This window comes from Pseudopipra pipra, chromosome 5 (genome assembly GCF_036250125.1).
Source record: "Pseudopipra pipra isolate bDixPip1 chromosome 5, bDixPip1.hap1, whole genome shotgun sequence".
NCBI classification, from domain to species: Eukaryota; Metazoa; Chordata; class Aves; order Passeriformes; family Pipridae; genus Pseudopipra; species Pseudopipra pipra.
The window spans coordinates 61238622-61261847 of record NC_087553.1 but is presented as its reverse complement, the minus strand read 5'-3'; the positions used below and the strand labels follow the sequence as shown (position 1 = coordinate 61261847).

Here is a 23226-nt window from a genome sequence, read left to right as displayed (position 1 = left end):
AGCTGCCGATTAGTACTGAACGTATGGGAAATAAGCTTGAACTTTTTGTATATATGACACGGAATCCAGCATAGCAGAGGAATGTGCAAGGGTTGGGTTCATTTTCATCCTGATTACATTTCTGAAGTAAATACCAGTATCATACAAGTTGTATTTTCCCTTTTCCCTAGTTTTTATTTTACGAAGTTAAAAACAATTCTTCGCACTTCATAAATCATCTTGATGTAGTAATTGTGCCTTCACAATTGTGAGGTCTTTCACTATGTTCACATATTTTAGTCACACTAGTGATTCATACAAGTTTGTAAACTGAACTGGCTGCATTCATTAGGGCAGTGTGAGTGAGAATAATGAATTTTAAAGCTTCTTTCAGTCTTGACTTAGCCATAAGACAGCAACTTTAGAAAGTTTTGCTACTCTGAATTGGATCTCCTTATTCTCTAAGTATGGGGCATTAATTTGTTGGGTTTTTTTCATTAGTGCAAGAGATTAAAATATTAAAAAATGCAACATACATCCAGAAAGGTATGGGTGGAATAGCAGCAGGAAGCCGGTAAGTTAGCTCAGTCATGAAACTTTAAGAAGCAATTTTGATAATAGAATGGAAGTGATTCTCGAGTGCCGAAAGGACACATTGTAATACAATTCTGGTAATGGGAAGAGTGATAATGTCTGCAAGCAGGCAGGAATGTTTCCATTTTTATGTAATAATGTTTCATGGAAGAACTTCAGCCGTTTCTGGATCAGGTAGACTTTGAGGCATTTTCTAAGGAAGCAGAAGGGAGAAGATGCATAAAGAGTGAGAAAATAAACTTCATTCAGCACAAGGATGAGGAATAGAGAACTGTGAGTGACATTTCAGTGAAGAAGTGTTTAAAGATAACTTCTTTCTTAATAGAAAGTTTGAAATTGAAAAAAATTTCAATTTGCATGTTATAATCCTCTCTCCATTGGGCCCTAGACCTTGAATAAACACTTTTCATTTTTTGTTTCTATATTTCACACGGGCAATCTCTTCTGCAAGACAAAGTGAAAACCAGGCTTGAGAGTAGGCTTGAGCATCGCAGGCTCTGTGGCTTCTTATTTTCCATCCCTCTCGCTGGCTGCAAAATGCCTGTTATTTAGTTATGGAGCATCTGCACTGTGCTGAGGAGAGATAGACTCAGGATATGTCATGATGAATTAACACGATGCCTGTCAGCTTACCAAAAAGAAAGCAAGTATGACATTTGCCTTTTGGCTTAATTCATGAGTAAAATATTAAGTGATATATGGTAGGGCTCTAACTGAGCAGCAGCAGTGCCTGATGGAGGACAGTTGGAAACCTAAATACCCAGGTTTCTGAAGGTCCCTGTCTCAAGAATGAAGCAGTAAATCTGAATCTCCATGATATCCCACAACAAGTGGTCTGTGCTATAATCTGCATGAGGGTGAACTGCTCAGAGGAATGTTAGTATTAGAATAACAGAGAGTTGAATGCAAAAATAACCAGTACCTGGAGGGGAAATCACATAAAGCATCAGGAATACAATGCTGCTGGTGTCAACACTGAAAAATAAGGAGTGAAGTGATTTAAGAGGATGGCAAGTAGCTGGTAGGGACATGTGGCATGGGAGTGCAAGGCTCTCTGGTCAAGGCTGTCTAAGTATCATGTCCATTCAAGAAATGGTGAATAGTTTCAGAAGGGGGATTTATCCTCTGGGGCTCTGTGCTGTGTCAGAAGTGTCATTAGTATTGGAATAAATTGTTCTGAAAAGGGCAATTTAGAAAATAATATTTTTTCTTAAACCTGTCAACTAATCCCATATGGTTTTGAAGTGCAACATGTGGTATTCCACCGCATACTGCACTTCATATGTTGCTGACTTGCTTTCAGTAGGGACGTTTGCCTGGGTCTGTACAGGTGCATATGAGCACAGGAGTGGAAAGAACAGCCTGAGTCAGACAATTCAGGTTAAACTGGTATGATGTGGTATCATGATTTTCATAAATATGTTTAAGCCTCATCTTAAAAGTAGTTTAGTGTTTGGCTCCTCTTGTTCTAGCTGGAAAGAATGTTGCAGAATCATCTCACCATTGTAAAAATGAGGAACCATCTTCTAATATCTTGCTAATGTTTAATTTTGGCCAGTTTATTTTTTCTTCTCACAGGACAATACTATTTTTAATCTTGCATAGCTTTTCCTCTCTTTTAGGTTAAATCCCTGTATCTATTTCTCTTTTTTTTCCAGTCCTTAGATACAGGCTCTCCATTCCACAAAGATCGTCATAACTATTTTCCTCATTAGTTGCAGTTTGATATCATCTTTATTGAACTGGAGAACTCAGTCCTGAAGTTCAGAGTATTTAGAGTGAAATCTCCCCTGTGTATTGCACAGTAGCATCAATATCTTTCTTGTTCTGCTGTAAAATCTGTTCTGATATAATCTATGGTTTTTGGAAGACTGCAGTAGAAAAGGAATTTGGCAATGTCCTGATTATACCTGTTTTCAGGTATCACTGTGCTCAGTGTCTGGCACATGGCACATACTTGACAGTGAGTCTGCTGTGTCCCGCTCAGAAGTGCAGCAGGATTGTACAACTGCCCACCATCTGTCTGCTGTCTGCAGAGAGCTGCCTGTAGCATCTCTGTGATTGCCACCAAGGGCCACATCTCCTGTACCATGCTGGGCACACGATCACCCACCACAGAACCACAGCTTGTTATTCATCTGCAAATGCATGAGTGTGTTTTCTGAAAGCTGAACTTCTCTACCTCACTCTTCAAGCTCACCTCATTCTTTATTCAAAACCTCCTCACTTTAATATTGATTTCCAGCTTCGTATCATTAGCAGAGTTCATCAGATAACTCCAGATTTAAAAAAAAAAAAAATTAACAGATTAGTGCTCCCTCTGTTCTGGTGTTTCTTTTTCAAAGCTCCTAGTTGTCACCTCCTCTTTAGCATAATCCACCTTTGCCTTTCAGTGCCTTTAGTCATCCCATCTTCTCCAATGACATCAAGAATTGCCTGTGTGGCAGGGCACGGAAGGCTTTACTCAGGTTCAGAGAGGTGATGTTGATGTCATTTCCCTTTGGAGGGCAGTTTATCTAAATGAAGGTGCCAGTTGAATGTGGCATATGTATATGTACCTTTTTTAAAAACAAGCTGCATTTCTCCCCATTTATTTCTATCTGGTTTTCTTCAAATTTTGTTTTTAAGATCTGCATACTATCGAGATAAAAACTGTGCTTCTGGTTTACCCAGAACACATTCTTCTTCCCTTCAGCCCTTTTTCACTTCAAGTCCAAATGCACACTTTCGGTCACCCCAGCTTGACTGAAAGTTAAACCTAGGTTTAAAAAACTAAAAACTTCTGTGATTTCACTCTGCTATTTCTTTAGGACTCCAAGGATGGTTACGTTTCCCTTTAGGCTGAAGATTTTTATACCTCCAGCACTTGTTATGCAAAATTAAAAGTTCTGTCACTTTGGGGCTTGGTTTTTTTCCTCTAGAAGTTGTGATGTAGTTCATCTTCAAGCCTTAGACTTTCAGCGGGACTTAATTGATGGCAGTCGTGCAGACTGGGTTGTGCAGAGCATCGTAGTAGACTCTTTAAGCTAAAGTCCTCTGTGCATCTGTCCATAGACCCAAGCAGTCCAGCCTGGCAGCTCCGCACCCACAGCCCCTCCGAGCCCAGCTCTGGGGTCAGCGCCTCTGTCCACGCACGGGGTCTCACTGATCATGAGCTGCCTGGGTGGTGTATTTGACAAATGCAGCCAGACATACACAGTTACTGAAGTCATTACTTACGGATGTTCACTATAAACGTATCCTCTTGTGTGCACTTTACACCAGCCCAATCCAAATTAATGAGTCATGTTTGGCTCTGAACATCCTGTGTCTTTTCTGAACAACCTTCATGTTTTACAGTAGATACATTAGTCACTGTGTACACTATGATCATAGTACTGAGCTGAGAACAAGTTTAATAATTCAGTCTACTAAATATCTTACCATCAAGAAAACTTTATACAAGTTATTTACAAGTTGAAGATAAAATATCACTCCTATTAGTCCGTGCTATAAAATACAAGATTTCAAATATTTATATGTTCTTTATTAACTGTACAAGTTGTCTACAAACTGTGGTATGAAATAAGAAAATCTGTGTAAATTTAGCCTCCATATATGTACATAAATACATATATATATATACAGAGACACATAAAGACTAACAAGCCCATTCCAAAACTTGGAACATAACCACATGTAGTAAATCCTTCTTAAGGTATTTAAAAGTATCCTTCTTTTCTTCGTGCTCTTCATAGCATCCACATTCATCTTCTGTGACATCGTTACATTGGAGGATATTATATTTAGAAAGTTAAATCTAAAATTTTGTTTCTGTTGGAATCTGTAGGAAATAAAAGGAAATAAATTTCATCTTTTGAAAGGAATAGCCAGGGTAAGTTTTCTCTGGAGATTGATGTATAAGAATCTGCTTCTCTAAAGCATTTGGGTAAGAAGACTGTGGTCTGACATTTTCTCCTTATGGGGTTGCTCTGTGCTGGATACTGCCCTTCTCTTTAACTCTGTGATGAAAGGCTGCATGGATCCCTTTCTTATCCCTGTCTCCAGACTCGCCTTCTGCCTGAGAAATTTCGATAAACTGGTCTAATGTTGACTTCTGTGCCACAAGGGCATTCCACCAGTGAGCTCCTCACAGGGGAGCTGTGGTGGCCAGGAGACCAGGTGGGACAGTCTGGGGAGACAGCCTTTGCTTGCTTTCCCTCTGCAGCCTCTCCATGCACACAGCACAGCTTGTGAGCTGAGCCCTGGGCCTCCTACTCCCGGAAGGCTTTGCCTTAAGTCAAATCCCATCAATAAGCTGTCTGGATGCTTTCTGCCCTGGGCTGACACAAGAGCTCAGGGATGAAGATGCTTTTGTTATCTGACCTAGCAGATTCCCATGAGCAGCTTTTTGGGCCGTGTTTTCTATGTCTAGAGTGCCATAGACAGAGTCTTACTGTGCACTCCCGGCTGCGCAGTCCATTCCTGGGGATGATGACATAGTCATTGCTTCTACTGTTCTCCTGTAAAGAACACAGGGAGTTGTGGGTTAGGAAATTGATTGCTTATTTTCTGATTTTCCTTTTTCACATTAAAGAAGCTTTGGCTTTCTAAATCTCTAGAAGTTGACCTAATGCCTGGGATGTTGACCTAGAGGGAAGGAAGCTCTCACTCGTCGGTCCTTTATGACCCTTGCCAGGTCTCTGGGTCAGCGCAGAAGGGCTGGGCCAGTTCAGCTAAGTGGAATTAGACAGTTTCAGGTGAGCAGCATTCTGGGTCTGGTACAGTTAAACAGATTTAATGTATGAAGGATCCTTTCTTGCTCTTGATTTAAGAACACTCCCAGGAAGGCTATCACCAAATTTGGCTGTACTAATTTATCTACACTGCTTTAGCACTCCTTGTGAAGGTAGACAGGGCTGGAAAGCCTACATGACTACATGCAGCATAAATTCTGCCTTGCAGGAGCCACTGAAGGAAAGGAGCAGTCTCTGCTGGATGAGTGGTGATAGAGGACTGCTGACGAATTGGCTGGGATCTCACCCACACTGTGCTCTTCCCAAAGAGGTCACTTCAGGTGAAGTCTACCATGCCAGTCACCAGTAGGAATTATTCACTCCTTTCACTAGTGCTTTGCCAGGCACCTGGACCAGGGGCCACTCTTGTTTTCCAAATTTATTGAAGACCAGCTGAGTTTTAGTCATTAACTTTTCAAATAGAGAGACAGTGTAGCACACAGTGCTGGATGCCTGGCAGTACTGGAAAGGTACTAAAATAATGAAAGATGAAGATTGTAGTGTTACCTTAGTGAGCTTTAATTTTGGGGAGCTGGCTGTGTCCTTCTTCATCAAAATGTGTAAAACAGCATCATGAATGGTGAGGAAAAACATGGATGACTTAATCTCCTCATCAAAAAATGCACTTCTCTCCAGTTTGTCCAGGAGGCCCTCTGTGAGGGAACAAAATCAAAGCACAAAGTGATATGCAGGCCTTAAAAAGGAAGAAATAGTGTATCCTGAGCATGCCCACTGAGTGAACATAGGAATTCCTGGTATAATGCACTGTTTTATTTATTAGAGCTGATGGTTTCATCTTTATGGATGTGGAAAGGGCAGAACACAAATGCCTATCAGTAGTGCCCTGCTTAATGCCAAGCAGGAGGGAGTCTGAACCCCTTTTCTTATTTAATGCCCAACCCAGGGTGCCCAATCGCAGGTCTCACAGCCAGCTCAGAGCTGCAGTGGCCGTAGGTAAAATGATCTGTTACACATGGTCCCAGTCTTTTGGGGACAGCATGGGAGGGATGACACCTCCATTCAGCTGGGTCTGTTTGTTATCCAAGACCGGAAAGTAAAACAGTGGTGAACCTCCAGAGCTGTGCTCAGTGGCCATCAAGGGAGGCAGTGGGATGAGGCACCTGCGGTGATGCCAACAGAAAGGCAAGTACTCACCGTGTGACTCAACAATGTAAATGTCGATGTCCAGCCGGACAAATTCTTTCAAAGTCTGTCAAACCAGAAGAAGGCACCATTTAGATATTGCTGGTTTTTGCAGTATGATAACAACCCTTATGGTGATTAGCCACAGCAAATATACAAACCAATTTAAGACATTTAAGATCTACAATGGCAAGTGGCTTTGAACTCAAACTGCTGCACCTAGAGGCAGGACAGTCCTTTCATATGGCTCCAGACAGCGATGGCCAATCCTTTTGAAAAGGGGTACTACTGAAAATGTTTAGCTCACAGAGAAAAAGCTGATCTTTCATGAGTTGTATGACTTTATTGTACCTACAAGACTCATGGTGAAACTTAAAAAAAGAAGACTTCAAAGTCTTCTGGGGAGATTTTTATAACTGGAAATTTAAGCAGAACTACAGTTCCCACTGACACTGTGGGTTTTAGTTCCTATGGAAATAGATTTACACACCCCATGTGTCTCTAGATAGTTAACTGTAGCTGCTACTGTGAAAATGTTGTGCCTTTTGCTTTGTTCAAGATCATCTGGGGAAGCAAGAGCAGGAGCAGAAATTGAACTCCGATGCTTCAACTCCCAGTTGGGTGTTTAAAGACATATTTTATATCTACATTTCTGTAAAGCTTCTCGAAATCTTATCAGATGAAGAAAGGCTACCACAGCCAAAACTTTAATGCCAAGACAATTTATATTGATTATTTAAACAATTTCCTAAACATTTTCTATGGAAAATGTACATTAAAATTCACATGCACTCAAAGGTTGCCACTGACCTTTCAGTCCATATAGGAATGCCTTTAAAAAGCAGGCTATAAACACAGAATAGAATCATAGAATCATCTCGGTTGGAAAGGACCTGAGAGATATTGCCTAGTTCCAACCTCCCTGCCACACTTCCCACTGGAGCTGGTTGCTCAAAGTTCTGTCCAACCTGGCCTTGAAGACTTCCAGGGATGCAGCAGTCACGGCTTCTCTGGGAAACCTGTTCCAGTGCCTCACCACCCTCACAGTACAGAATTCTTCCTAATATCTAATCTAGACCTGCCCTCTTTCAGTTTAAAGCCATTGCCCCTTGTCCTATCACTACATGCCCTTGTAAGAAGTCCCTCTCCAAGCTTTTTTATAGGCCCACTTTAAGTATGGAAAAGCCATATACCAAGATCTCCTCATAGTCTTTTCTTCTCTAGGCTGAACAACCCCAATTCGCTCATCTTGTCCTCATGGGAGAGATGCTCCAGCCCTCTGATCCTTTTCATGGCTCTCCTCTCGACCTGTTCTAACATATCTATGTCTTGCCTGCGCTGGGAACACCACAGATGAACAGGGTACTCCAGGTGGGGTCTCACAAGGCTGGAGTAGAGCGGCAGAATCACCTCCCTTGACCTGCTGGTCACACTTCTTTTGATACAGCCCAGGATATGATTGACTTTCTGGCCTGAGAGTGCACATTGCTAGGTCATGTCCAATATTTCATCCACCAGTATCCCCATCTCCTTCTGTACAGGGCTAGTCTCAATCCATTTATTCCCCAACCTGTATTGATACAGGGGATTGCAGTGATTGACATGCAGCACCTTGCACTTGGCTTGTTGAACTTCATGACTTTCACATGGGTCCACTCCTGAAGCCTGTCCATGTCTCTCTGGGTACCATCTCTTCCCTTGTGTATCCCTCAAGTGTAACTGCATTCATAAGTTTCGTATGATCACTGTTTGTCTTGTGAATTATGATTACCTTTTTGAGGACTGTCATGGCAGAAAAATCGAGGAAGGATACTGATGAGAAATCCAGAATGATGCTGTGGATGTTGACCTGGGGCACGGTGATGCCAGGTGGGAGGTCAGTGCCCCAGTTGATCTGAATGGGCAAGTCTGTCATGTTGGTGGGCTGGTCCAGCTCCTCTATTTTGTTGTTGTCTAATTCTTCATCTGACTCATATGTATGGTTAGCCATGGAAATCAAGCCTTTCTGTGTTGACAGAGAAAAGTGTCATAATTAGTACTCTTTTTTAAGACCCAGCCAGGGTAGTAGTGCTTTTTGGGCAAGGGCAGGAGCGGTGGCAATGCAAAACTGATGTTCCCATGAGAAGGAGCAGAACCTACCTGCACCTTGCACTAGAAAAAGTTCTCTCCCTTGCCTGGAGAAATCTGGAAATCATTTAATCATCATCATAATCACTTAATGATGGCTTTTTAATGTTCCTTGAAGTCAATTGTCAGACATGCTTCAAATCAGTGATTCTGGAACTAGTCAACAAAAAGCATGCAGGATTTGGGCTGGGAGAAAACCAGCTTTATCCTAACCATTAATGGAGGATGATCGTCACCTCTGTGGGATCTGATCCTGCCATTTGATGCCAAACAAAGCTCTAGTGGACACATACAAGCTCTGCCCCTGGTAAATCTGTAGGTCTCTAATTGTGAGAGCAATTTAAAATCTTGAAGTGGAAACTTGGGGAGTAGCATATCTAATTAGGACAGGAGGCTATGAGGTACTTCTCTGCCATGTAAAGCCAGGGAGCTGGTTGCTTAACTCCCCTCTGCTGGGGGTAGAGTTGCATTACATACAGGTGTCACTTGCAGCTCTCCTTTCTCCAGCATCTTCCTGATCTTCCTCAGAGCTTTATTGCGTTTCCTCAGGACTCTCAGTGGGTTGAAGCCAACCTACAAAAACAGCACTTTGAAAAATCAAAAACAGAAACACCCCAGTGACAGCGAGATAAGGACAAGGCATCTCACGTGTCTTTTCTTTACAGTCATGATTTGAACTTGATGTTGCCTACCACTTGTCTTCAATTCAAACAAGGGCTCTTTCTTGGTTGGAAAGATGTCTACAGGTAGTGCTACACACCAGACAGGCCTATCTGTGCTAGCTTTAGGACACTAGCATGGACAGCATTATAGCAGTGACAGTGCTGTAGCAAAGGCCACTAACTCCAGCAGGCTGGCACAGTGCTGGCATGTCCTACTCATCTTCGTTATGAGATGGACACCCAGGTGACCAAGACTAGAGAGTTCACAGGTTGTATCTGCTCTGTGCCACCCAACTGCAGCATGAGTCATTCACACATTGTTTTTCCTGAAGAAGAAAACCAAATTTGATCATGTTGGGTGCGTATGTCTCTTGAACCTCCTCGCTGGTTTTAACAAAATTAGATGGCGGGTAAGTTAGGCTAGTAAGGGTTATGAGAACACTAGATTCCTGCAAGTCTTCTGCCTCATTGTCTAGTGGGTAGAGGAGAAAGGTGTTAGAAGTACCAGTATTTGTAAAGAAAGAAGAGTTGTGTGAGCATCTGCTCTCACAGAAAAGAACCCCCTTATGCTCTTCTGAGGTGAAAGCCAAACGTGTGTTGGATTCCCATGTTCCTCTGCCAGTTTCAGTCCCTCACATGAAGTATGAAATGCTCATTACCAGTGCTCAGGGTAGTCAACTCCCCACTAAGGGCAGCAGTAAGGGAAGGTTATAAGTACAAGTTGTGTTCAATCTGGGGATGGTGGGCCTCGCTGGCATGGTGAGAGCTCAGGGGTCCTGGGTCTCTGTGCTGATTATGGAAAGACTGGCTGCCTTCACCAGTTTGTTATGGAAGACATTAAGACCTCTTCGATAGAGTGATTTCATTCAGCATTCTTCTGACTGTTGTGGTTATGTTTTTTGGGGCAATATGAAGTAAACTAGCCTTTATTTGGTGTAAATAATATAGATGACAGTAAAATAAAATTATTTCCCTTTATATTATCTGTGTTTGCACTACTTTCTTACAAAGGACTTAAAATATGTATTGTTATGGCACAACAATATATGGCATACATGTATATATATAAGTATACATATAGTATAAACATTGCTATGATGTAAGTTCAGCATGAGTCAGGCTGTTCTCTTTCTCAGGAGTGTCTGCATACATGTGAGATTACAGTAGTGGCAATAATATTTGAATTTACCATGAAAATTTCACCTTTGAACTGTGGACCAACTGCATATATAGTAATTACTGGGAAATTGTATTCACCTTAATGTGCCATACAACTCATATGTTCAGAATGAGAGCCCCAGACACTTACAGCAGTGATGAGTTTCTCTCTGAAGAATTCAATATTAGCAAAGAAGATCGGAGAGGAGCATCTGAAAATCTTCACTCCCTCTGGCTCATAGATCTGCACAATGAAGCAGAAGTGTAAGTAACTATGTCTGTTACAGAAGCAGAAGTGCAGCAGATAATGAAAGAAATTACATTCCTTACATCAGTGTAATCCTTCCTGTTTCTGTAGATGTTACTTCTCCCAACGTTAGCCAAAACAGCGCAGCTTGGACTGTGAACAAAAATGCACACAAAATTATTGGTATCCTATATCAAAACTTGAAGGATGGGAAGGATCAAATAAAACAATCTCAGCTGCAGTGGCAGACTGAAGCAGATCTCCACAGCCAAGGGTTTACGCTTGTAAATTATTTTTCCATACGTGGTTGCTGAGGCATGGGGCTGTTGGCCTTCTCTGTACAGAGGGAGTTATTTTATAACGGGAGGCCCTGAGATATCATTGCATTCAACAAGTACTCACATCTGGGAGCGGATCACCACCGTCAGCAGCTGGAATGCCACAGCTGCTGCTAGTCCAAGGTCCAGGCCAAGAAAGATGGTAGCTAAGAAAGTCACCACCCATATGATCTGTAACGAGCAGCAGATGGCAATGGTTATGAGCATGTCAAGAACCTGGGTCATGAGCTCAGGGTGGGAGCAGCAACAGATCTCAGATCTGGTCCAGGATATCCATCTGCTTTTGGTGAGGGCTTTTTTCTTGTAGAACAGAACCAGAGTCACCAACCAGCACCTGGGAGTGTTTCCAGGGATGACCATTTCTAGACAACAGAGGCCTAGAATGATAGGGGTGTGGCTGTTCAATAGGTGGTTCACTAAATGCTCAATAAAAATCCAGCAGAAAGGAAAGGCAACAAGTAAATCAGGATCCTGTGAAGCTGAGAGTTGTAAACATGCAAATATCGGTGCTGTGGATGTACGTGACTGATAAATGACTAGGTAATACTGAATGATTTTTAGCCTCAGAGCTCAAAGCATTTTCACGGTGTAAAAATATCTGTTTGATAGCCAGGAAAACTGAGGCTTGGAACCATTTGTGAATACAAGGAACTGGCATATAAGAAAGGCAAGAGACTAAATTTTCTGAATGTTAGAGGTAACCAGTCCTGCCCTAGAGCCATGAGTTTTACCATTTGGAGTAAATCCTTCAAGTCATGGTTGTCTTTTTTTTTTTGCTGTGTATCTTCCATATAATATGTTGCATGAGTGTGCCTGAATGCATAGTCAATGCAGTAGGTATTTAGACATTTTCTGTTATTTAGGCATTTTCTGTAATTGCCTTCTATATTTGACTTTGTATAATGTGCTATTTTAATAGATTTTGATGAAATGGATGAAAATGAAGTTAAGAGAGAGAATCAACTCAAAATAGGTAAGACAAAATGGGAAACATAAGCAAGGCATGTAAAAAAGGCATGCCACTATTGTATTTTCTGTTTAGTGAAGTAAGACAGGTATATAAAAAGAAGATAAACTGTAAGAAAATTTGCATAATAGATAACTTTTTTAGAGCACTTAACTTGTGATGATGATGCTTGTGAGATTCAACTTACACAGTCAAACTTGTCTTTCCTCCATAGGATGCCTACTTCCTTGAACTGTATGAGCATTCCTTTCAAGTTGCCAAGGGCCAAAGATGCAAGGACTGACTGTTAAAAAGACCAAAACACATGCTGAATATTTAAGCAAGCGAAGAACATGTTGAACGTTAGGAATTAAAAGATCATACTAATAGGGCCAAAGTACAGCTGAAAGGCTCCTGGTACATCACAACTGATGGAACCTCCCCAGCTGTGGTGCAGGTGTCTGACTTGAGGCTGCAAATTCCACTTATTTATGGCACCTGAAAGCTGGTGCTGTGGTGGTTGATGTTCGGGTACTTGTGTTTCCTTTGAAGGACCAGATGTAGTGGTCCTTTCTGGCATGATGCGGAAAAAAGAACCAAGTTTTCCAAAACCCTGCTTTGCTCCCCCTGAAGTCTATGAACAGTCACAGTGACTCCTAGAGCAGCCCTGTCTTTGGCAAGCAGGAGGAAACACTAAGTGAAACCAGTGAATACCTTCTGTAATGGTTCCAGGAGAAACCCAATGGCCAAGATCACAATCAAGACGATGACAGATGAGACAATACCAGCAATCTGCATGAGAGAACAATTCCACCATGAGTGCCTGCAGGCATTATGATCAGCTAGGAAAAAATAGAGCTGTGTTTCATTAAACACCATCATGATTTGTTGTCTTCTATACCTGTGTTTTGCCTCCTGTGCTCTCCTGCACACCTGATCTCGTCAGAGCAGTGCTGGAGGCAAATCCTTTGAATGATCCACCAACTATATTACCCAGACCAAAAGCAATTAGTTCCTGAAATAAAACCAAAAAAGATTGTTCTTAAAAGCTGGTTCATAACAGTTATTCAGAAGGTAAAGCATTCCTAAAATGATTTATTTCCCAGTGACAAATGCACCATATTGATCTCTGTTATTTGCCTACCTGGTTGGCATCTATTGGGTAGTCATGCTTGATGGAATACACTTTAGCCACAGAGAAGGCCACTGCAAATGCAACGATTCCGATGGAAAAGCCATCACCAATACATTTCTGGAGGATACCTAAATCAGGTGCAACAGGTGCTTGAAACCTGAAAGACAAAAAACTCTACTCATTAAGGATACGCCTAAGGAGACAAGCTGTCAGCCAAGAGAGCAAGGGAGTGGTCAAGCTCATACTGAGCACTTCGGAGAGACGTGACACAGAGCTGTGGGCCTGAACCCTATAAAACTTTGGGGAATCCTTAATCAGGAGAGGGACTCTGTTTATCTGCACTCGACTCAGTTTGTGTTTCAGCATGTTCTCATTTACTTGGCCAGTTCCAGTCACAGCTTATTTCATCTGAGGTGCACACACAGTTCTTCCTTACGGTTACACATGGATGTAGGATCTGATACTGCACTGAGGCTCTCGCATGGGCAATTTGCACATGGAAAGATTTCACTTAATTACAATGGAAAAAACCCAAACCAGTGTGATTCATTGAGGCTCTTTTACAATATCAGGTAATATTGGCTAGTCTCTCAGGCTATCTATCTCCTAGAAATTTTAGCTTTACCGTTTTCTGCTGGTTTGTTTGGGGTCTTCTCCTAGGGAGAATGCTAGGTCTTCTCCTAAGGAGACTTTCCCTCTGGGCTTCTTTTTTTTCCCTTTTTTTTCCCAATGAACTGAAATCTGAAGAAAAGAGACTCTTAAGCAGAAAAAGCTGTTCCTCTGCAAACTTCATCTACTAACACCCCTGAAGCTACAGAGAGCAATGTTGTCCTAGTAAAGGTCTTCCTCCCTCTTTTTAACTTAACGCATGCCTATTAATTCTTTATGCCAAAATTCTGGCATAGCCAGATGTACTTTATGTATGGACATATACCATAACTGGTCTACTCTGGCCTCCAATCGGGAGGTCTGGAGACACACCATCTATAACACTGCTGTTTCCTTTGAGAACGCCCACAGGATCACTCTCGAGGAGAAAAGACAACGCAGAAAGAACCGTGTCTTGCAGAATTTACCACCTAAGGAGTCTTTCTGCTGTGCCTTTTGCAATCAGACATGTCTATCTCGTATTGGCCTCATTAGCCACCAGCGTGCTTGTAACAAGCACGGATAGAGCCTTCCCAAATCTTCGTTTGCAAAGCCTAGCCATAAATACCCTATAAGTGGATATACTCCTGGAGGAGCAGACATTGAGGCCTCTGGAGGATAATGGTGCCTGAGGAAATGCTGGTGGCCAATCACAGGACCAGGCAGGAGAACTGTGCAGTGCCCTGGTGGCTTCCCAGGGCTGGTGGTGGCTGCTGAACTGTGCAAGTACTTCGAGGGAAACCAAGGGGTTCAGGAGTAGCCCAATAAAAGGGACAAATATGAACCTCCTGCTCAACAGCTGTCTTAGAAAGTGAAGGACACAATTAATTCATGTCTCAATATATTCCTTGATAAGTAGGAGATGTGCTCTAGTGAGTAACTTTTACATATTGAAATCCATTGAAAATGTGTCATATTGTCGAGAGAAAAATATTTATTTACCTACTGAAAGAAGATGAAGCAGATAATTTTAATCAGAAACATAGCTGAACTGATTTAACACTGCCAAACTAGAGAGAACATTTTGTTCCACTGGTGAATTGTAAGTAAATCACTTACCCTTCCGGTAGTTTTCCAATAACAGCTACATTAAATTTTTCTTCCAAGTTAACAAAATAGGAAATCAGTCCTGCTACGATTGTCTGAAAGATAATAAACCGCACCTCCATTAGACACATTCACGCAAGAGTGTGAAGAAACTATTAAACACCATTACCTTCCCTCTCCCATGCACCCTCCAGCCTTATCAACAGTGGCAGAACTATTCCCCAGGCCTGCACATCCCTTTGCTATTCAGATGTCATTCCTGAATGACCTTACAGGTATGAGTTTACATTCCTAAATCACACAGATTATTACAGAATATCTTACTAACAACAGAGATCTTACCACCCAACAAACTATATATGTTCTAACAAGGTGTTGTAATGACTCTGGGAGAAAAAAAGTGCTACTTAAGTCTATACAACATCCTCCAGGATTGTAGAAGCTTCCCCCTGCCCCTGCTGCTTGGAGTGGGCAAAACCTTCTGCTGCTGGAGGGCAAAATAATTTTGTGCTTGGCCATGGATGGCTGGGACTTCAGTGGCTGCTTGCAAGTGGGGTGCAGAGGGGCCCCAGCTGTGAGACTGCAGCTGGCTGGTGTCAGAGCCAATCTTGTCCAACTAAAAAATTCATAGTTTATAACACCACAGATATGTTCAATTAAGAACAGTTAAGTAGAGGTAAAATATCTCACAATAGCTCACAGATGCTGTCAATTTTTCCTTATAGGTAAAATGATAATTTGTCATTTAATGGAGAACAGGAGAAGAAATAGTTAAAACTCTGCTTTCTGTGTCGTAACACAGCAATTGCAAAATCAAGGGGAAGTGACTTACCATAAGGAGTTCGATCGGGATGGGAGTTGGTAACTTTTCTTTGTATCGATCGTTCATTTCTTTCACCACAAACACGATAAGCAAGACAAGCAGGGATGTGACAAGGTCAGCGACGTTTGTTTTTGTAATCTGGCTGAAAAAGCTCTCCAGAGTCTGCAGAATCAGGAAGAAACAAGAAGTGCTTTAGAAACCGTAGTGCCCTGGCACAGTAGCACTATCCCTTCCAGAAGAGCCTTTATCTGAATTGCTCTAAGGATTATGATGGCTGAGATTTATTCCCTGTGGCATAATGTGGACTGCAAGCCCCCATGAATGTATGTGCATCAGCCAAATGATGAAAGCATCCACAAAAGAACCTTTCCACTGATTTGTGACCCTCCCCTCCTGGCTTTCCCCTGAGGGAGGGTTGGAGCAACACACACGTGTGTGTGTAATGGGAAATGTGAACAATGGCACTGAAGAGCAAGTGCCTCTCTCCTTTTCTTGCTTCTGGTCCTTCTCCTTCCTCCTTTCTCATCCAGAGTCATATGCAAATAAAATATGTATAATATCAGTCCAGTAAAAATGAATAATTAAGTGCCTAAGGCAGAGTTGAATGCTTAATTGAAATATGCCACTACACAACAGTAAATAGTATCTAATTAGCCCAATGGGGTGTAACTTGGTGCTTGGTAATAAATTTAAAGATTGGTCAAATACTAATCACTAATTAGTAAACACTAATACATCTCTCTTCTCTTGTGTTTCCTCCTGCTTGGCTGTTTTATGCTGAGTTCTGTTATTACTGCCATGTGATACACAGACACAGGTACATCAATAACATTAGCAAATAATGAGCTCTTAGCACTTACATAGAAGATGCCTAATGGTTTAACAAATCCAGGAACAGGTAGCTGAAACATGAATTTCAGCTGAGATACCAAAACATGGACAGCTGCAGCAGTCGTGAAACCACTGATTAATGATTGTGATAAATAAATAACAAGGAATCCAAACTGGAAAATTCCCAGAAGCAACTGAAATGCAAAATAACCATACGTCAGTGAGATTCATTCATGTTTTTAAGCAATCTCTGTAATAAAGAGAACTGTATTTAATGGAAGCAGATATTTTCACCTAATCCCATCCATCCAGAGACTGAGAAATATACTATCACCAGACTTGCAATAAAAGTTGAGATTTAGCAACAAGGGGCATAACACTAGTAAGAGTAATTGCTAGAGCAGTTAAAATCCATTCTTTTTATTTTATAGCTAAAATAAACCTCCTTAGTTTTAGGGTTTTCAGTACCTGTATTTTCACAGGGTACCACTGTTTCACAAAGTACAAATATATTGCTAGGAAGGGAGGAAATGTAGGAATTCTTTATTAGGACATAAGGATAAATTTGTTTGATTTTTTTAAAAGACAAATCCAAATATTTTACTATTGTGAGGCAGAGCTTGGCGCAACTGCATCATTAACTTATTTTCGCAGCTACTTTTTTCCTATGCAGCAGGTTGTTTTCTGCTGTAGGTGTAGGTTGCAGCTGTGTGGACTGTAGGCTCAGGTCTGTGCAAAACCAAGGAATGTCTCCTAATCAGTGAGCCAAGGGGAGTTACACAGGAAGGGGAAGAGGATTATTTTGGTGACTGCAACAGCAGAAACCAAAGAGGAAGGTCAGCCTGCCACCCAGCTATTCATATAGGTGCATATAGATATGTGTAGATGCACACACACAATTGACCAACCTGAAAAATCCCAGAAAGAAAGGTTACAGATGCAGCCACCATCACCCTCTCTTCATTTATTGCTGAGATATTTGTGGAATTGCCATTTCCAGTGCTGTCATCAGGGACCAGCCTGATGACGACGACTCCAACCATCAGGCTCAGGACGGGGAAAGGACCTGAGCAGTACAAGGCACTCGTCAAAAGATCCAAAGGGGCAGCATGTACTTCTTCATCAGTGAGGGTGAGTTGCTTGCCTGAACTTACCCACTGAGATGTGTCTGGATGTGCCAAAGATAAAATAGACCAGGACAGGGAAAAATGCTGCATAGAGTCCATAACCGGGGGGGACATTCACCAGCAAAGCAAAGGCGAGACCTGTGAAGACAGAGGGCCAGGGAAGGTGATGTGTGTGTTGCAGGCTGCAGTCAGCAGTGCCTTGGCACCTGGCCTAGCAGGCTGTGTCAGGGCACACGTTTCCTGAAGATACCTTGTAGCACAGCCACGAGCCCTGTGTTGATGCCAGAGACGATGTCACTCAGGATCCACTCCCTCAAGCGGTATGCTGGCAGCCATGAGACAACGGGAAAGAAGCGCAGAGCAATTTTTTTGGCCCTTTGTGGGGAGCAGCTGTACAGGCACAAGAGGACAGAATTCTGTCAGTGAACAGCTCAGCTGAGTTGTAGACTGTTTTCAGAGCAGAATCAAAGAGAAAATGATTCAGGTTCTGGCTGCCAGAGGTCAAAATCTCATGCAGATACAGCCGTGACCAACCTGCACCTCCAGCTGTGCTTCAAGGTGGACCCAGTAGCCTTCAAAAGTCCTTTCCAACCAAAATTCTTGTAGAATCGTAGAATGGTTTTGGTTGGAAGGGACCTCTGAAGATCATCTAGTCCAACCCTCTCAAAGTAAGCAGTGATGCCACTCATTAGGTTAGATTGCTCAGAGCCCCATCTAAACTGATCTTGAACATTTCCAGGGATGGGGCATCCACCACCTCTCTGGACAACCCATACCAGTGCCTCACCACCCTCATCATAAACAATTTCTCCCTTATATCCAGCCCAAATCTACCCTCTTTTAGTTTAAAACCATCATCCCTTGTCCTGTCACAACAGGCCTTGGTAAAATGTCAGTGTACATCTTCCTTATAAGCCCCCTTTAAGTACTGAAAGGCTGCAATAAGATCTCTCTAGAGTTTGTGCTGCCAAATGCCCAGAAAAAGAGAAGCTGAGATACAACTGTAGGGAGACTTTTAAGGGTAATAGTGGCTAAAATTAATTAGAAAGATCTGACATTGAATATAGTTAAAGAATTTTCATTTGCTATGTTGGAATCTGAGATGGATGTTGTCAGGATGGAGTACATGCTGTCCAAGAGCAGTTCAGGCTGTTTCTTAGATCCATATTTAAAAAAAATAAAAATCTCCTTACCGGAAATAGAGTTTCAGGTGGTCCCAAAAGGTTTTATGGTATCTGTGCAATTTCTCATGCTCTTCATTGAATGAATTCTCCGAGTACACAGGTCTGGCTACAACATAGTGATTGCCCACAGGTTCAACCATTTCTTCTGCAATGTCGGGCAAGGATGGCGACTTGTGTATGCTTCTCTCTGGCTTAGGCACTTAAAAACCTGAAATGAAGAACAGGGTTAGCTCCTTATGTACTGTGGGGAGGGTAGTCATAGCATAGCTGAGTGAACTCCAAACTGAGCGTTACCACCTTTGAAGATCAAAAGAGGGATGGTTGAGACAACTACTTCACTTTGCCAAGGTGATCTCCTGCCCTGCTCCTCCTCCTGCTTCAGAGCAGTGTTTCACTGGAGCATGAATTATTTCTTTCTAAAGATGCAGCCAAAAAGTGGAGATAGTTTTTGAGGTAATTTATCTCTAAGTCAGCCATCTACAACCAAGAACTTCCTCCCTCAATAGAGATTAATTTCCTAAAGAATAAACAAGCAGATCCCAAGCAGTTTCTCTTTGTGGCACCACTGGGAGAGCTGGGAGCTCACTGAAAGCCACTGACACATGAGGGGAAAGGCAGAGACAAGGCAGGGCTCAGACATCCTCTCGGATTCAGAGACAGGGCAGAATCTTTTGGCTTAGGTCTGTGTGACAGGGAGATCAGGCTCAGTAGTAAAAAAGCACAGTATTGCTGCTTGTTAAGTTATTTGTAAGATTTATTTCCATGGGTTATCTGGACTGATTCTCCTCTGCTTCATGTTCACAAACAGTTGTTCCAATATCTTACCTAAATACTATTTTCTGCCTTATCCCAACCCACATTTGCCTGTTCATATTGAATAGAAACTGTTCTCAGTCAGTCCAGAAATGACCCTTGGAGCCCTCATTACACACGAGAAGATTCAAGGTTCATTTCAGTTGATACCACTGAGTACTTTGCATCAATTAAGTGATGCCATCACTGTGCTGCCCACTATGCCTCGCATTCTTCCCACATCAAATTCAGCTAAACAAATGTACTGTCTAAAAACATTTATCTCAGTTGAAGCCACCATTAAATATTTAATACAGCAAGTTCAAGCTGTGGAACTTGCTCTTTGTAGTCACAGTTGGACTACGTGATCACTGAAGGACCCTCCCAACTGGAACTAATCTGTTCTATCCTATTCTATTTTCTTTTGACTCAGAGATGAAGATGTATCATAGAAAGCAAAAAGTCTTTTGTGACATTGATAATAAGGGATTTTTCTTTGTTTTCTCTCCCCCAGTGCAAATGCTACTTGGTACCTTGGTGCTTGTTGGTGGTCTTATGACAGATGCCCAACTAACACTAGTTCCTTGCCTGGGTCTATTGCCTGACTCTCATTGAAATACTCTGCGTGTATTTCTAATTCAGACTGGTGTGTATTCAATATTTGGAGATATCACAGGACAGATCTGAATGTAGCACAAAGCTGTTTGCATAGTTATGAACAGAGGAAAAGCTTTTAATCTGTGACAATTTTGGCATTAAAATGTGAATCCCATCCTGAAACTTTGCTACAGCTCAGAGCCTATTATTGACTTATTTCAAGTGATTTCATTTTAGTTTCCCTATAGTTCATTCTGGGGATATTCATAAATAAGTGTAGAAGTCCAAATAATGTCAGATGTACCTCTTAGATATGCTGCTTTAGTTGACATACTATTTTTTTCACAAAGGATTCATCATATTGGCAATGGATTAAGCATTTTTACTATCTGTTTTAATCTAGAAAATGAGATCTGTAGTATTTTCCAAAAACTGGCAGGTAATTATTCTAACAGACCAATGCTCAAAATCTAAGCTGATTCAAGACACTGATCCAAAGTCAGTTAAAATCACACTCTGATCCTGTAACTGTACACTGCTGTCTCTGCCTCTGTCGGGATCAGAGCACCAAACCCAAGGCTGATAAAATTTTGATGAAAAAATTGGTTGATTTAGTCCATTCTGTGACAAATCTTGGTTACGTAGGTTTGCGGGAAGAAGTTTTATCTATTAAAGATTTTAAAATTGCTCCTAGTCCCTGTATCTCCCCTTTAGACTTCCTGTCACTAAGAGGAATATTGCTGAAAGTCCCGTTGACTAGTTTTGTTCATTACATTGTAGGGCACGAGATGTACTATTTGTACCCTTTGAAATGTTCACAAGCTATAAATATTAAAGAAGTGTGTGGGTGACTCATTTCAGACTTTCCTCAGTGCTACAGCTGCTGTAGTTTTTGTGAATACTTCAGTTGTCCCTACTGCCCCTCACTCAGCCATTCTTCTTTCCTCAGGCCAAATTTACTGCCTCAATCTCAGGGAATATACAACACGCTTCTTTACAGCTCTGTGAATCTCCTTTGGTTTATCAGTGCTGGTCTTACTGAAGGTGTAAGTGTTTCGCATGTGTTTTTTACCTTCTCATTGAAATCTCAATTTACAGACTCTCTGCCAGCTGAGCTTTGGGTTGATGGCTTAGAGCTGCAGGAGGAGACCAGGAGCCTCACCCCAAGGGTCTCATCAAGCTGAACCAAGCAAGAAAGACTCTGCATTAAAGACTGCAGTGCTACAGAGTTAACATACATACATCGTCTACTAAGTTGAACCAAGCCAGCCTGAGTACCTGAAGTGCAGTGGAAGGTGCCTTCAGTCTGCTTCCTGGCAGGTAAATGAGACCATGCAGAGCAGCACCTTGCTGCAGCTAGATGACCACTAGCTGCTAGTCACCCCCACTGGTTGAGCTTTTTTTGTCTCATTCCCTCTTTCACGGGCTCTGTTGGCAGTTATCAGCTACCATGACTCCAGCCCTTCTCTTGCTCGGTCTCATTTTCTTCCCATATATATCTAGAAAGACAGGATGCCTTCAGCATAGGAAGGTTTTTTTTCAGCTGTTGGTAAAGTTACTTATTTTAGGTGTTTTGAGGATATCATGAAAAGTACCAGCACGGTGAAGGCAAACATCCTCCACAAATCCCCTAAAAGAGAGGTCTGTACTCCAGTAACCCCAACTGCCTGTCCAGAGTGCCCCCATCATTAAGTTCTTGGGCTCCTCATGGGACATGACTAATTCTTCTGATGACTTCTACAACATGCCCACCCATACACGGGAAACAAGAGCACAGACCAAGCTCATGCTGCACAGCTATCGAGTGGTAACAACCTTCCCTCACTATTGACCACGACGAGGTGTGACCTGAAACCCCAGAAATAACATTTTGGTTCAGTTTTATTCCGTATAGCCTCTGATCCTGTTCTAATAGCCAGCAATTAACAGCATTGCCATCTCTCACACGTGAAAAATTCCTACTCCAGCACTGTGAACCTTTGGTAACACATGTTTTGTTGTGAGTCATTTTATTGAGGGGATTAACAAAGGGATAGTTTTTCCCATTTGTTAATTTATTCTAAATGCTAAGAAGTACACAAAAATCTGGTAACTTCTATGGAATTAGATTTAAATTAAATATTAACATGCTCCATCCCACTTTTCAATCTGTGTATACCCACTAACAAATACTACTTCTCTGCAATATAAACATTTGAAAAAAATACAAAGAAATTCCACAAGGAAAACTTACATTTTACAAGAAATACAACACATGACTAGAAGCATTTAATTTATAAGCATTACTTCACATATCCCATACCTAGAATGGCAAGTTAAAATTGTACCTGATATGTCTTCCAGGAAGCTCTTCAGAAGAAAACACACCAAGATTTTATGGATAAAGATATCCTTGAAATTTTCAGAGGTACTACAGGTATCTTGTGCTGTTCTTCACTTCAGAAACTCCCTAAATACTAGCAGCACTTTAATAACTAACTTCAGTTAACTTTTATAAGAAAAGGAAGATTTCACTGTGGCCTTGACCATTGAGCTTATCCTCAGGAGGAATGATAAGAGTAATTTCTTAAAGTTCTCTGTGATATTGCTTAACTTTGTTTGGTGAACTGTTTCTGATTGGTCTGCAGAGACTCATTATGGGAAAATAGAGATGAATAAGACGGACTGTCTGTTGCAATCCTGTGCTGTGCATCTGACAGGTTTCTGTTGAGCTGAGGTGGCCAGAGCTCAGATATAGTACCCTTCATTTCTGAAGGAACGAGTCAATGATGAGGGAGGTGGGCTGCTGGGCCTGCCAGCTCTAAGAAAAGTGTGCCTTCCTGAATCTTCCTCTGAAGCACCTTTAATGGCCCCTAAATTGTCTTTCCAGAAGCAATTCCTGAATTCTCAGATAACTGCCAAAAGCAGTCTTTGCAGAGATTTTGGAAGGCCAGCTGTGATGTGGTGGAGCTGACAGCTGTGGCATCCTGTGACAGACGGTGGAAGGCACAGACCACATGTGTGGCCAAGTGCTGGGGCATGAATACGGTGTGGGTGGGTTGGACTGTCCCCCAGTTTCTTGCTCCCCTCCACT

General features: G+C 41.9%; 1 protein-coding gene and 1 long non-coding RNA gene across 2 annotated transcripts; one reads left to right on the top strand and one right to left on the bottom strand.

Annotated features, from left to right (window-relative positions):
• Nucleotides 1-97: 97 nt before the first annotated feature.
• SLC26A3 (solute carrier family 26 member 3) lies at nt 98-22635 on the bottom strand. The gene is made up of 21 exons (XM_064656308.1): nt 22481-22635; nt 18774-18972; nt 17831-17970; nt 17608-17718; nt 17362-17519; nt 16483-16647; nt 15632-15784; nt 14812-14894; nt 13114-13261; nt 12871-12984; nt 12684-12761; nt 12178-12273; nt 11088-11194; nt 10769-10838; nt 10590-10682; nt 9096-9191; nt 8263-8496; nt 6504-6558; nt 5856-6001; nt 5010-5075; nt 98-4396 (listed from the first exon to the last, which is right to left on the bottom strand). Exons 2-21 carry the CDS (start codon nt 18902-18904, stop codon nt 4373-4375), a joined length of 2268 nt encoding a protein of 755 aa, XP_064512378.1. The 5' UTR covers nt 18905-18972; nt 22481-22635; the 3' UTR covers nt 98-4372.
• Nucleotides 10615-12842, top strand: LOC135414944 (uncharacterized). The gene is made up of 3 exons (XR_010430915.1): nt 10615-10702; nt 11943-11996; nt 12205-12842. It is a non-coding gene; the product is annotated as an uncharacterized LOC135414944 (long non-coding RNA).
• Nucleotides 22636-23226: the final 591 nt, after the last annotated feature.

Excerpts from the sequence above, each read along its gene's own strand:
- SLC26A3 (XM_064656308.1), bottom strand. The coding sequence starts at position 18,904 with ATGGTTGAACCTGTGGGCAATCACTATGTTGTAGCCAGACCTGTGTAC. Across the intron at positions 12,274-12,683 it reads TCCTGGAACCATTACAGAAG|TCAGTCCTTGCATCTTTGGC; the intron begins GTATTCACTGGT and ends TCTTTTTAACAG. Across the intron at positions 4,397-5,009 it reads TGCGCAGCCGGGAGTGCACA|ATTCCAACAGAAACAAAATT; the intron begins GTAAGACTCTGT and ends TATTTCCTACAG.